We start from the raw sequence: 13,745 nt of genomic DNA on the forward strand, positions 1-13,745 counted from the left end.
GGATACTGCAAAGATTCTCTCTATTACTTTGTTTTAGCAATTTGATTAAATTATGCTTTTGTGTGATTTTTGTGTGTGTGTGTTCATCATGGTTCGGTTCATTGAGCTTCTGGGTCTGTGGATTTATAGTTTTTGACATGTGGAAAATTTTCAGTTATTATTTCTTCAAATAGTCTTCCCTCCTTTTTTCTGGGACTTGAATTTCTCATGTTAGACTATTTGATATTTTCCCACAAGTCACTGAGTCTATTAAATTTTTGTTTGTTTGCAATTTCTAATCCACCAATAAGCCCTTCCAGCGAATTTTTCATTTTCAGATCAAGAAATTGCATTTAATTCTTTCAAAAGAAATTTCATTTCTCTTTTTGTTTGCTACTCTTTTACTTTTAATTCTTGAACTGATTCATAATATCTGCCCTAAGGTTCTTGTCTTCCTGTTCTATTATCTCTGTTGTTTCTCAGACTGATTTTGTTGACTGAGTCTTCTTGTGACCGGGCACATTTTCCTGCTACGTAGCATGCCCAGTCCTTTTTTATTGGATGCTGGACATTTGAATGTTAAGCCATTAAGTGTCTTGATTTTGTTGTTTTTGTTTAAATAGTATTTAAGTATGTTTTACTAGTCAGTTAATGGTGGATTAACTTAATCCTTTTGCAGTTTGTTTTAATGCAGACTTAAAATAGCTTTTACTCTGGAGCTAATTTAGCCCTGCTATTCAGGTGTGTCGTCGTTCCCCCCCCTCAGCTCTCTACCGAATGCTCCAGGTAGTTAACAAGATGTTTTCACTCTGGCTGGTAAGACCTCAAATATGTCTCAGGCTTGTGTGAATTCTGAAAATTATTCATCTTCTAACTCCTCAGTAACTGTTCTTTGCCTGTTTTCCTGGAGTTTTAGCCCAAGCATGCATAGCTTGTAATCAGCCCTATGAAGATTTCTGGAGCTCTTTTTCTGTGTAGCTTTCTCTTCACTCTTCTGCTTCATAAATGCTAGCTCCCTTTGCCTTTCTGACTTGATTTCTGTGGTCTCAATTTAGTAAAACTGTAATAATGTGCTTGAGTGCACCATTTTTCTGCTGCTGCCAGAAATTGCCTCAAAATACGAAAACTAGAGCAATTTTAGGGTTTACTTCATTTGTTTCTGATATCTCAGAGATTTTATTTCTATGCTTCCTCTCCATGTCTTAAATTATTTAAAAGTAATAAATTGATTATTTTAAAATTTTTTGTCCAGTCTTATAGTTGTTTACAGCAGGAGGACAAATAAAACCAGTTACTCCCTCATGGCCACCTATGGAAATCTTCTTTCTTTCTTCTTTTTTTTAAGATTTTTTAAAGGTTTTTTTTTTTAAGATTTTTTAAAATTTATTTTTATTTTTAGAGAGGGAAGGGAGGGAGAAAGAGAGAGAGAGAGAAACATCAATGTGTGGCTGCTGCAGGCCATGGCCTGCAACCCAGGCATGTGCCCTGACTGGGAATCAAACGTGCGATGCTTGAAATCTTATTTATTTCTGATCAGCAATTTTGCTCACGTATGGCTAAAAGTGAATGGTATTTTTTTGTGAAAGGGTCACTGTTACTCCAAGTTAATGAAAAGCCCATTTTTGCTTTTTAAATTTTTTAAAATATTTTATTTATTTATTTTTAGAGAGGTAAGGGAGGGAGATAGAGAGAGAAACATCAATATGCGGTTGCTGGGGGTCATGGCCTGCAACCCATGCATGTACCCTGACTGGGAATCGAACCTGCGACACTTTGGTTCGCAGCCCGAGCTCAATCCACTGAGCTATGCCAGCCAGGGCTTTAAATTTTTTTTTTTTTAATTTATTTGTTTTTAGAGAGAAGGGAAGGGAGGAAGAAAGAGAAGTAGTGTGGTCGCCTCTCACATGCCTCCTTATTGGGAACCCAGCTGGCAACCCAGGCATGTGCCGTAACTGGGAATTGAACCAGCAACCCTTTGGTTTGCAGGCTGGTACTCAATATACTGAGCCACACTAGCCAGGGCTGCTTTTAAATTTTTATCTGTTGTTACATATTTCAAGACAATTACAGATAACCTGCTTATTCTTTATTCTTTATGAATAGGCAGTGTCGCCAATCAGATTTTCCACCCAGTGATGTTTGACAAATGTATACAGATTCTAAAGAAGAGCTGGCCTCAGGAATCTAACTTGAGTCGGAAAAGAAAAAAAGAACAGCCTAAGAACTCACAGGCTAATCCAAGAGGGCATAGAAAAAGAGGAAAGCCACCCAGGAAAGAAGATATTGAGGTAAGAAGTAAGAGAATTAATAAAACATATCTGTACCAACACAATTTTGATTTAAGAATTTATATTTAAAAATATGGTTTCGGACATAATGATTATAATGATCAGCTCTTCAGTAGGTGCCTCCTGGGCTTCATATATGACCAAGAGTACGTTTACATCTCTTCCTTGACAGCTTTCCAACCTCCCCACCATCTCGCCCAGCCTGGTACCCAGGTGTGCTTAACAACTTGCTAACAGGATTATTTGCCACATTATTGCCATTAGAGAGAGTGGTTGAAGTATCCTCACTCTGATCCTTAAGCGTGTAACAGAATAACGTTAATTCCACATTCTTGTATGACTAGGTAGGACAGCAGGGACTCACTGATGGGAAACTCATTGACACAGTACGGTAGAGCTAGACACTGCTGTAGCCATCATCTATTCCAGTGGCTCACCATCGTGACCATGGAGACCTGAGCAGTCAAGTGACCTGGTCACCTCGGAGCTCAGCAATGCCCAGGCATTTCACTGGATTTGATGTGTGTGCATCCAGAACCACGGGACAGAGTGTTAGGCAGTATTTTACTGTCACCTGTATATTTCTTCATGATCTAGATGGATGAAATTATAGAGGAACAAGAAGATGAAGAGGACATATGTTTTTCCGCATGGGACCTTTGTCAAATTCGAAAAGCCATCTCTCACCTTTTGAAGAATTTTTTAAGGCTTCTATCCAAGTTTCCCCTGAAAGAAAAGCCACAGTGTGTACAGACCTGTATAGAGGTAAGTGAGAATTCCAAGAAGCTTGGGGCAATCTCAAAGGGCACAGATGCAGCTAATATTTAATGAGTAAGAAAAATCAGGCCTCTTCTTGGTATTTGTTTTCTAGGTCTTGGTGGCATTAACTAATTTTGAGCCAGTGCTTCATGAATTTCACATTACACAAGCCAGGTGAGCCATTAAACCTTCCAAATGCTAAAATATAAATATAGTAAAATAAACTTTGCTTCAGCAGAAGTACAAATGCCATTTTATCCTGACACACAGGCAGAATTTATCCATTTAAATATGGCTGATAGTGTTAAGGGACTATCAAAGTAAAATCATGTCCATTAATTAATCTTTGGTCTTTTTTCTTCAGGGACATGAACCAAGCAAAGTGCATACCAGAACTGGCCTATCATGGACTGTATTTGCTATGCTCCCCAATTCATGGAGAAGGAGACAAGGTAAAGTGGACAAGGATCTAGTTTAGTTACTAGTTAAATTGAAAGCGTGCAAATCATATAGTGGAAAGCATTAGAAGCATTTGATGTAATGCCGTTTTAATTTACCAGGTTATTTTCATGACCTCATCCGTCATTTGTATAATAGAAAGTGTAACCATTTCTGTTTGTTGCCTGCTCTTCATAACAAAACTTATACTCAAATACTTGGTGGCCACAGCAAATTATTATTTGGTTCCATACATAAAATATGATTTCAGTACAAATTAGGAAGAACAGACAGCTGCTGAACAGAACATTACTTTTATAGAAATATCCACCAACTTTTTCTAAAAAGGAGAATAAACAGAATTTTCTAGTTTCCCTTGGCAGTTGACATGCGCTTTAATGCTTTTATTTGTGTTCATGTTATTTGAGTTGGTAATTCTACAGAAATATTACTGGGTATCATTCCCTTTGGCTTTTTGTGTACATGGATTTTGCCCCCGCAGTTACCTCAACAGTATCCCTACTCTAAACATTGGAGAAGGGCTGTTCAAGCATTATGGTATTACTAACTTAGCTGTCATTGATAAAATAAGATTTTGTTAAAAATGGGATAGACCACAGTCGAGTGGCTTTGGGTGGCTGTGATACACTTAGTTTCCAGGGGCAGTGTAAGTACCATGGTGGTTAAAGAGAAGGTTTGGGGTGCCTGGGCGCAGGAGCCCAGCTCCACCCCTTCCTGTCTGGGCGTCCGTGTGAGCTACTTCCTCAGCCTGGTGAGAGCAGCCACTGCTCTCATCTGGACAGAAAGGGACGGAAGGCTCATCTTCCTCACAGGCTGGGCCAGGGCATTAAACAAGAGACTGCCTGTCAGGTGATGGACACAGTGCCTGCTGTTGAAAAGCATTCATATTTTATAATTTATTGTATTACTATTATTTCTGTGTGCTTGAGATATGATGTGATAGATTTCACAGGATGTTTTTAATTTTCATGCCCTTTTTAACATTTTTAAAAATAGAATGGATGGAAAATATGTTCTTTTAGGTCCACCATGTCTCTAAAGATGTACTTTTTAACTGTGGAAGTACTGACTTGATGTTAGACAACTTTATTTTCAGCCAGGCCTTAAATTATTTGACTTGGGACAACTCATCTTCGGAGTCTGTTTTATTATGTATAAACTGGAAATAATAATATTATGTATAAAATGGAAATGCCTTGCTTATCTCATGGGGTTGTGAGGTTTAAGGTGAAATATAGTAGAATCTAGTATTATATATGAGTGTGCTGAATGCAACAACTGCTGCATGGTTGGGTGAGTGACTGCATTATCTGAGTAAATTACACGAGATGGTGTATTGGAAGGTGCTTTGTGAACTTCAGATAAAATACAAGTGTGAAATACCATCCTTTTCCCACCTTTGCTATAAGAGATTATCATTAGCATTCTGTGCCATCTGTAAGTGACAACTAATTCTTTTTTCCTTAATTTCTGGGCTACGGTAGAAGGGGGCACAAAGAGAAACTAGGTGATATTCCTGTCATTATCTATAAGCTGTGTTTTCACACTGTTTACTTTGTACATTTATTGATTACCTGATAATTGTCTAAGAAACACACCCCTGGAATTCAGCCCCAAACTATGTCAACCTGACTTATCTTTAGACAGCTGGAAACTGTTTACTGTGGTCTTTGAGGATCCTCTGTTACGCCTTAAATTGAGTTTTTATTTTCTCTCCTAGGTTATCGGTTCTGTTTTCCATCAAATGCTAAATGTGATACTGATGTTAGAAGTAGGTGAAGGGTCCCATCATGCCCCCCTCGCCATCACCTCACCAGTCATCAGCAGCAGGAACCAGGCAGTCCAGTTCGTCAGGTGAAGCGCACACAGCTTGGGTTTTTTTACTCTTTATCACTTTGCCTCAGTGTTCCAGACCCTGGACTGACCCAGATGTCTGACTCCTCTGGAAAGTAACACGTTTGTGGCTGGGGGTCAGAATAAAGCACTTTAGAGCCCAACCGGTTTGTGTGGTCTGGGTCAGTGTTGGTAACCTCTGCCCTGGGGCCTTGTTGAAGGGGTGGGAACTGTAGTTGGTGGGCCAGCACCAGCCTCCAGCTTGATTTTCTCCAGCCTGTGAGGTCAGCCTCTGAGTAGGGATGGCTGCCTCTCCTCTGTTGTGTCATCATCTGCTTCGGTCCTGACCAGCCTCAGTCTGCCTTCTTCTGGTCTTCTGCTGTTTCTCTCCCCAAGGCTCCTTCCTCTGGTTCCTTGCCACTTCTTCCTTGTTTCCTTTCACTTTTCTATTCCTTTTCTTCTATAGAAAATACTTCTTATGGAAAAAATTAAGTTGATTTTTACTTCTTTAGCAATAATTGACAGACTGATTTTTCCCTCAAGAGTCACTTAGCTTCCCCTAAGAAGTTCCATGTTTCAGCATTGTTGGGGAAGACATATTTGCTGTTATTGGCTTCTTTTCCTCCCTTGTTGGATATTTGGTGGTGGGAAAAGAGTGGCCAGTAAGCCCATGAGAGTGTGTCCATATGCAGTATATAACGTAGTTGAAGACTTGAAAATGGAATCCAGGTAGAAACTGTCATTAAATAACCCAAATATTTTAAGTGGACACCCTCACTTCGGTTTTTCCATGAGATTTCATGATGCAGTAGTCTGTTCACACAATGGTACAAATAAACAACACTGAAAATTGGTCAAATCTGGGCATTATAATAATTTCTTCTTGAGTTAAAGTTTGAAGAGGTACTGTTACAAATGCATTGAAGTAAGTTGCATTTCACTGAGCTGCCATGAGGTGGTACTGTGTCTTAGTCTATTATTTACCCCAAAATGATATATTTCAGAGTTTTCATATGAAAGTTGCTAAGTAGTCGAAAGAGTCATACGAGGATTGCACATTTGCTCCTGGCAGGTGTAGTCATCTACTCGGCACCAGCTCTCTAAAACCTGCATGAGGAGTCAGGAGTAGTTTTCTGCTGTGACACTTAAGTCGTCACTCTTTATTCACTGAAGCAGTGCTTGCATGTGGGGATAGATTGTGTTTAATATTTAGGATTTCTAAAACAGAGATGTAGTGGGTTTTGAGAAGAGTCAAAAAAATGACTTGTAATTATAGGTATATGTAAACGGGATATACATGATTTTTTTTTTAATAGTTCACTTGTGGATGAACTAAAGGAAAGTATATTTCCAGTTCTTCGCATCTTACTCCAGCACATCTGTGCCAAGGTACCAGTTGCTTTAATAATAATAGTAATAATAATTTTAAAAATATGTAATATATGAAGTTAAATGTGTGTGTGTGTGTGTTCTTGGGAATGAGTCTCTGTCTTTACTAAAGGTAGTTTTGTTTAATACATTCACTGGATGTTCTCTGGGACATTGTTCTCTTGGGAGTAAAAAAACCTTTTCACTTTGGAAGTTGTCAAATATGTGGAGAAATAAAGAGAATAGGGTAACGGGTACCCATCTTCAACAGTTTTATGTCCCTTTGACCCCCTAAAAGTGGTGTCCCCAAAAATGTATATACACTATATTTTTTGGAAACAAATTCCATTATATTCTTTCATATGTAAATATTTATATATATTTCTAAAGGATAGGAACTCTTAAAAATCACAGAATACACAGTAATCCTTTAATATCACCAAATATCCACCTAATGTTCACATTCCTAGGATTATCTCTTAAGTTTTTATAACTGTTCAGATGAATGATTCTTAATTTGGACTCCATGGATTGTAGGGGTATATAAACTCCCTTCAGTCGTGCATTACATTCGTATTGCTGAAAAGAGGACCTAGAGATTTCTTATAGGTTAGTTTCCAGAGGTAGGAAACCTAAAACTTGGCAGTCGTTTCTATAACACTTGAAGAGCACTGAGCTATTTATAGTTATGCTCACTGGCTTTCCACTTGTGTTACAACGTGTTTCAGTTGTCCAGGTGAACAGCTTCTCACTGTCTATATCTCAGGTAGTGGATAAATCAGAGTATCGGACCTATGCAGCTCAGGCCCTGGTACAGCTGCTCAGCAAGCTTCCTTGTGGGGAATATGCTGCGTTCATTGCCTGGCTGTACAGATATTCACGAAGTTCCAAGGTAAGACATGCATCTGCACAAACTCTTGGTTCCTGGTTCTGCACCCTTCTAATGACAACCAGGTCTGAATGCATTGGGGATCCTTTGGTTTTCATTCCTATGTGATGGAGATTCTTATGATTTTTGCCTTACCAGATCCCACACAGGGTTTTTACTCTTGATGTTGCCTTAGCTCTGTTGGAACTACCAGAAAGAGAGGCAGATAGCACACTCTCCGTGGAGCATCAGAGGTTCTTAAAACATAAGTTCTTGGTGCAGGACATTATGTTTGATCGTTGTTTAGACAAGGCACCGACTGTCCGCAGCAAGGCATTATCCAGTTTTGCACATTGCCTGGAGTTGTCTGTGAACAGTGCATCGGAAAGCATACTGGAATTCCTGATTAACAGTAAGTGTGGTGACCGTCATGAAATGAAATTGATCTTGAGCTTGTCCAGAAATTGGACTGCAAGGGAATCATTCTTTCCTGTAGCAAAAATAATCGATATGGTATTGTTGAATAATGTTTTAGACAAACCCGATACATTTGAAAGGCCTTTTTGAGTACGTCACACGTTCACGTGTTAGAGGCGAGAATGTGGGCTGCCACCACGGTGCTCACTGCAGGGTGTTGGCTGTCTGGGGCCTGATGTCTATTTCACATGCAAACCCAGGGAGGAACAGTCAGCTGTCAGCAGCATAGACTCTGTCTTCTCTTTAGGCCCAGTTCTTATTTTGATTCTTCTGTGAGTATTTACTGGAGCTTATGATTCTGACTTTCCCCCCTCTTATCTCTCTGCTTATTTTAAGGTCCTACAATTTTACAGACAGAGAGCCACCCTGGCACTTTACTGAAAAATTCATCAGGTAATGGGTCAATATATTTTCGAGTATTGAATAATTACCTTTTTATTTAAAGACTAGCTGATAATCTGAAATTTTTTTCTATTTCTATATCTGTTTTCATATTGCACTTTTTTTTCATCAGAGAAGTTGAAATTATTTTAATAGTGATGTATGTGGTAAATGTTTAATATGCCATGTTTATATTATTAAAAGGTGAAATAAAATTTTACATTAATGACTGAGGCTATTTTTTTAATTTATTATTTTTAAGCTTTTTCCTGTCAGAAGCAAACACTTAATCCTTCTGGAGACTCAGGAATGATTAATACAGAGGCCAGTGATGAAACAATTGGATCTAGAGGTATGTCATATTTTATCACAATCAGAGGTGTTATAAATATAAGCAGAGTCTAAAAACCTTGGATTTCTTTTTCCAATTAACTCACCCTTAAGAATCAGAACATCTTTTTTCTGAAAAATGAAGTCATTTCTATTTTATTACATCTTTAATTGATGTCCTCACACTATATATCATTTTTAAGGTAACGAATAAGCTACATTTTATGTATGTAATGAAACCCATTATTTCTGTAACATTTAAGAGAATATTAACAGACATTTTATTTCCTTATTGAAGTTTATTGTTGTGATTTCTTGGGATTACTGAACAAAAGAGAACCTGCTACTAGGAAAAGTACAGTAGAGATTGAATTTGTGTTTGGAGAAAGAAAATGGGGGCAGCGGTGAACAATACTGTCGTCCCCAATCTAATTCCCGTTTTCCGTCCCTCACTACTTTGTCTTCCCTGTCATCATGGATCCCATTCAGCCACCCAAGAGTCCATTTTCAATACCTGGTTGGCCACTGTGAGTCTGGGCTTCCACTGAAAAAGACAATTTAGAATTTAGTCTGTAATTTCCCTTCACCAACAAAATGAACCATTTTGTAATGGGTCATGTACATTGTATGGAATGATTATGGGGCCTTCTCTTCCACGGACTCCAACTCCAGGATTCTGAACATAAGCGATGTCTGATCATTTTCACTGGCTTTTTGAATCTGGGACGGTTTAAGTGATTCAAGAGGGAAAAAGCAAACTTGTTCTAGGTAGTGGATAGGCCCAGAGCCTGCTCTCAGCTTCTGTTTCTGTGTAGCTGTAAGGTTTTGAGCTCCTTTTTCATCTGTAATATGACATGTCACAAAATAGTGGAGAAAACACTAAATACTTGATTAGAAATGAGAAGCAGTCTGAATTCTTGTACAATTCTGTTCCAGAATAGGCGCATGACCTAAGATGTGGAAATTAACCAAACTCCCTAAATGTCCCATTCTGATCCTGATGCCTTCCATATTGTTCACAGAGGCTGCTGTCAGAGTCTGTGGAAATAATGTTTAGAGAAGTGATTCTAAAGATGGATAAATAGATAAGACACAGAAAGAAAGAGAATGTGTGTGTAGAGGATTAATTACATAATTAGATTTATTAGTTTATTTTATAAACTTTCATATGGTTCCCCCTAATCTGTGGTAGGCTTTGTGGATACAGACTTTTTTTTTTTTTTTGGATAAGTTTTTTTGTCTTTTTTTTAAATATATTTTATTGATTGTGCTATTACAGTTGTACCATTTTTTTCTCCCCTTTATTCCCCTCCACCCTGTATACCATCTCCCTCCAGCATTCCCCCCCTTAGTTCATGTCCATGGGTCATACATATAAGTTCTTCGGCTTCTTCATTTCCTATACTATTCTTAACCTCCCCCTGTCTATTTTGTACCTACCACTTAGGCTTCTTATTCCTTGTGCCTTTCCACCTGTTCTCCCCAACGAACTCTCCTGTGAGGCTGGGAGTTTCTCCAAATGCATCAAACCCCACAGACTTTCCAGTGAGACATTTTGAGGCTTTATTTCCCTGTGCTAGAACCCTGGGTTGCATGGTCTGTCTCACTCCCAGGTTGTTCCAGTTTATCTGCTCACAAATGTGAGACTGCCAGCCTCCCCTTTGCCCGCCCCTGCCCTCCAGCCGCTGCCTTGCCTGGAGTCCCTGCAGCCCATCTCTGCTTCTCCTACCAGTCTGAATGAATGTTTCTTTAACTCCTTGGTTGTTGGACTTCCATAGAGTTTGATTTTCTGGCAGTTCTGTTTTTTGTTTCTTTGTTTTTAATTTGTTGTTGTCCTTCTTTTGGTTGTGCGAGGAGGCACAGTGTATCTACTTATGCCTCCATCTTGTCTGGAAGTCATAGATACAGACTGTAATAAAATATAGTTCATTTCTTAAGGAGCAGTGGGAGAGGCAGATATCTGCATGTGTAAATTGGTGTTAATTTTTGCTTTCACATTTCCTAGAATTCTTTAGTAATGTGTGGCTTTTTGTGCAGGTATGGGAAGTTTTTTGATGAACTCAATATCTTTACTTGTTGTAAGTGCATTCAGACTTTATTTCTTCTTGAGTCAGTTTCCATAATTTATATGGTTGTAGAAATTTGTCCATTTCATTTAGGTTACTTAATTTGTTAACATAAAATTGTTCATAGTATTCTTTTGCAGTTTTTATTTCTGTAAAGCCAGTAATAATGTACCCTTCTTCTCTTCATTCCTGATTTCAGCAGTTGAATTTTCTCTGTTATTTTTAGCCTGTCTAAAAGTTTGTTAACTTTGTGTGTAGACAACAATGTCATGAATGCTGTGGGGCAGAGGATGTGAGAGGACCAAATGATAATGGACAAAATATAATAAAAATTAAAAAGGAAGAAGTAGATTTTAACTGGAAATAATAATAATAAAATAAAAAAGTTTGTTAATTTTGTTACCTTTTTCAAGGAACTTAGTTTTAATTTCATTTATTTTCTCTGTAGTTCATTTTTTGATTTGCTTTCTTAGAGATCTGCAGTTCTCAAGATGTGTTTTGGAATCCTACATCTCCTTCAACACATCTCCTTGAAGCTAATACTATTTTTCTAATAATACCAAGACATTAAATAATGTACCTTCTGCACTTTGATTTTCCCACAAGTATAAATTGAGGTTTTCCAGAGATCCCATGACATGACAATGTGACACATGGCAGGCAGAAGGAGAAATGAGAATCCAGCTGTCTTTTATTAAGCCAGACAATAAAGAATTTGCAAAAATATAAAGCAATGCCATTTGTTTTACTAATTTTTTTAAAGTACAGTTATTTATTTAAAATATACTCTTTATAGTGGCATGCCTTTTTTCAAATGAATTATTGGTTTTATAGTTCTCAGTTTAAATTTCTAATTCAGATTAAAACATGTAGTTCACATTTTAAAAAAGCCCTTAGGAGTCTTCAGTAATTTTTAATAGTGTAAAGGGGCCTTTAATTTAAAAGTTTTAAAGCTACTCTTATGTTTTTATATTATTTTATTTAGTCTTTTAAAACCCTATGTTTGAAATATTTCTACTTGTAACTAAACAAAATAGAAGATCTAAATAATTTATTCAAAATTTTAGACATAGGGGCCAGGATTTAAAATTGAATTTTCAATCTTCCAAATTGTTTGCCCTTTTTTTTTTTCACTAATTTTGTCTTTTTCATTATTGCAAATATCTAATTATTTGAATTTTTTCTATTTCACTTCATTTTATACTCTGATTTAAAACAGGCTAATTAGCTCTGGCTGGTGTAGCTCAGTGGATTGAGCTTGGGCCTGTGAACCAAAGGGTGACCAGGTCCATTCCCAGTCAGGGCACATGCCTGGGTTGCAGGTCAGGTCCCCAGTAAGGGCACAGGAGGCAACCACACATTAATGTTTCTCTCCCTCTCTCTCTTTCCCCTCCCTCCTCTCTAAAAATAAATAAGCAAATAAAAATAAAACAGGCTTAGTCAGTTTTTCAGAGTTCCTTGTTCTGTGTGATGAGATGTCAGATGCTGTGTAGTCTTTCTCAGACTCTAACAACTCTAGTGTTTCCTGACAGAAAGATGTGTCATGGCAATGCTGAGAAAGAGAATCAGGGATGAGAAGACCAACGTTCGGAAGTCTGCCCTCCAGGTGTGAGTTTTTGCTAGGCAGTCTTTAATATGTTCTCTTTCTAAGCACTAAAAACTTGGAAATGCATGAGAATATTTTAAAACTCCTCCTGCCATATTTGCTACTTAATTTGCTCTTCATTTAACATTCAGTCATCTTGATCCTGTTTTACCTAAATTACGTAGATGAACTGACGGATTATCTGGTTTTAAGCTTTCCTACTGGGTTGCTGGCTTTTTAAGAATCATGAATTTATATGTTTTATTTCATTTTTTTGGAATAGGGATTGTTAGTTCGGGGACCGTGGACAGATTTCGATATGGTTTGTGAAACTGAAAATGTTTGTAAATACTTGTTTATATAAAATGTATGTCAAGTTTTCTCAGGAGAGAAGCCTTAGCTTTCATTAGATTCTAAAGGGTGGAGTGCTCCTGGGAGGAGGGATGGATCAATAACCTTAAAAATATTAAGAACTGCAAACTCAAAGGAAGTGTTTACGTCTGTAGTTTGTCTTTTTGCATTTAGACTATGCAATAAGTCATCACTTCATTTTCTACATGCACCCTCTAGGTGTTGGTGAGTGTTTTGAAACACTGCAACGTCTCAGCTATGAAAGAAGAGCTATCCGTTCTTCAGGAGCAGTGTCGGGATCCTGCAGTGTCTGTCCGGAAGCAGGCCTTACAGTCTCTTACTGAACTCCTTATGGTGAGGGACAAGCATTATGGATCTAGTGCATGGGATTTTGCATTAAAAAATAATTCATCCTAGTAATTGCTTGTTGCTAAATATTGTTGACTGGTAGAAATCCTACCAAGTCTATTATACAGTATAAGAGAAAGGAAGAAGTACCTTTTGATTACATATGATAGATTGCATTTCATATACTGTATTTATGAACTATGCTAGAGAATGCTAATGTTTAGCCTTTCTTGACTTCAACCCAAGTATCACACAGAAATATGAATTTTAAAATTAATTTGGTTAGGCCAGAGGCCTAGATTAATTTTTATTCATTAAGGCCTGTATAGATGACATTGCCAGAAGAGCAGAACCAGTAATCCTACATATAATTTATTTCTGCCAGAGTAATTAGCTCTTGAAGAATTTTAAGAATTTTAATGTTTTTCTCTTTGTTTTGCGATGGAAGAAGGCATTAAGCAATGCATATTTTTACTTTCCTTGGTAGCATTTATTCTAATTACTTCTTGGGATAAATATTATTTGTTCTTGATCTTGAATTACCAAAAAGTGCTGATTTATTACTATTAAAATAATGTCTTTGGAAGTTTAAAATTTCAATACACACTTATTTGCAGTTACTGGAGATTGAGCTTTATTTTCACATATTGTTC

The 13,745-nt window shown here is 37.5% G+C and overlaps 1 protein-coding gene across 1 annotated transcript in view; it reads left to right on the forward strand.

The window, feature by feature from the left end:
- The window catches only part of NCAPD3 (non-SMC condensin II complex subunit D3), a 57,671-nt gene that overhangs the window by 12,042 nt on the left and 31,884 nt on the right, over positions 1 to 13,745 (forward strand). Inside the window, exons 4-15 of the mRNA XM_045860323.1 lie at positions 2,083 to 2,267; positions 2,865 to 3,032; positions 3,139 to 3,200; positions 3,391 to 3,478; positions 5,206 to 5,339; positions 6,635 to 6,707; positions 7,453 to 7,578; positions 7,714 to 7,966; positions 8,368 to 8,424; positions 8,675 to 8,764; positions 12,341 to 12,414; positions 12,964 to 13,098. Coding sequence (XP_045716279.1) covers positions 2,083 to 2,267; positions 2,865 to 3,032; positions 3,139 to 3,200; positions 3,391 to 3,478; positions 5,206 to 5,339; positions 6,635 to 6,707; positions 7,453 to 7,578; positions 7,714 to 7,966; positions 8,368 to 8,424; positions 8,675 to 8,764; positions 12,341 to 12,414; positions 12,964 to 13,098 — 1,445 coding nt within the window. The remainder of the gene's footprint in view (positions 1 to 2,082; positions 2,268 to 2,864; positions 3,033 to 3,138; positions 3,201 to 3,390; positions 3,479 to 5,205; positions 5,340 to 6,634; positions 6,708 to 7,452; positions 7,579 to 7,713; positions 7,967 to 8,367; positions 8,425 to 8,674; positions 8,765 to 12,340; positions 12,415 to 12,963; positions 13,099 to 13,745) is intronic.

The sequence above is a fragment of the Phyllostomus hastatus genome, unplaced genomic scaffold (assembly GCF_019186645.2).
Source record: "Phyllostomus hastatus isolate PE091 unplaced genomic scaffold, TTU_PhHast_1.1 phas_scaffold_193, whole genome shotgun sequence".
NCBI lineage: Eukaryota > Metazoa > Chordata > Mammalia > Chiroptera > Phyllostomidae > Phyllostomus > Phyllostomus hastatus.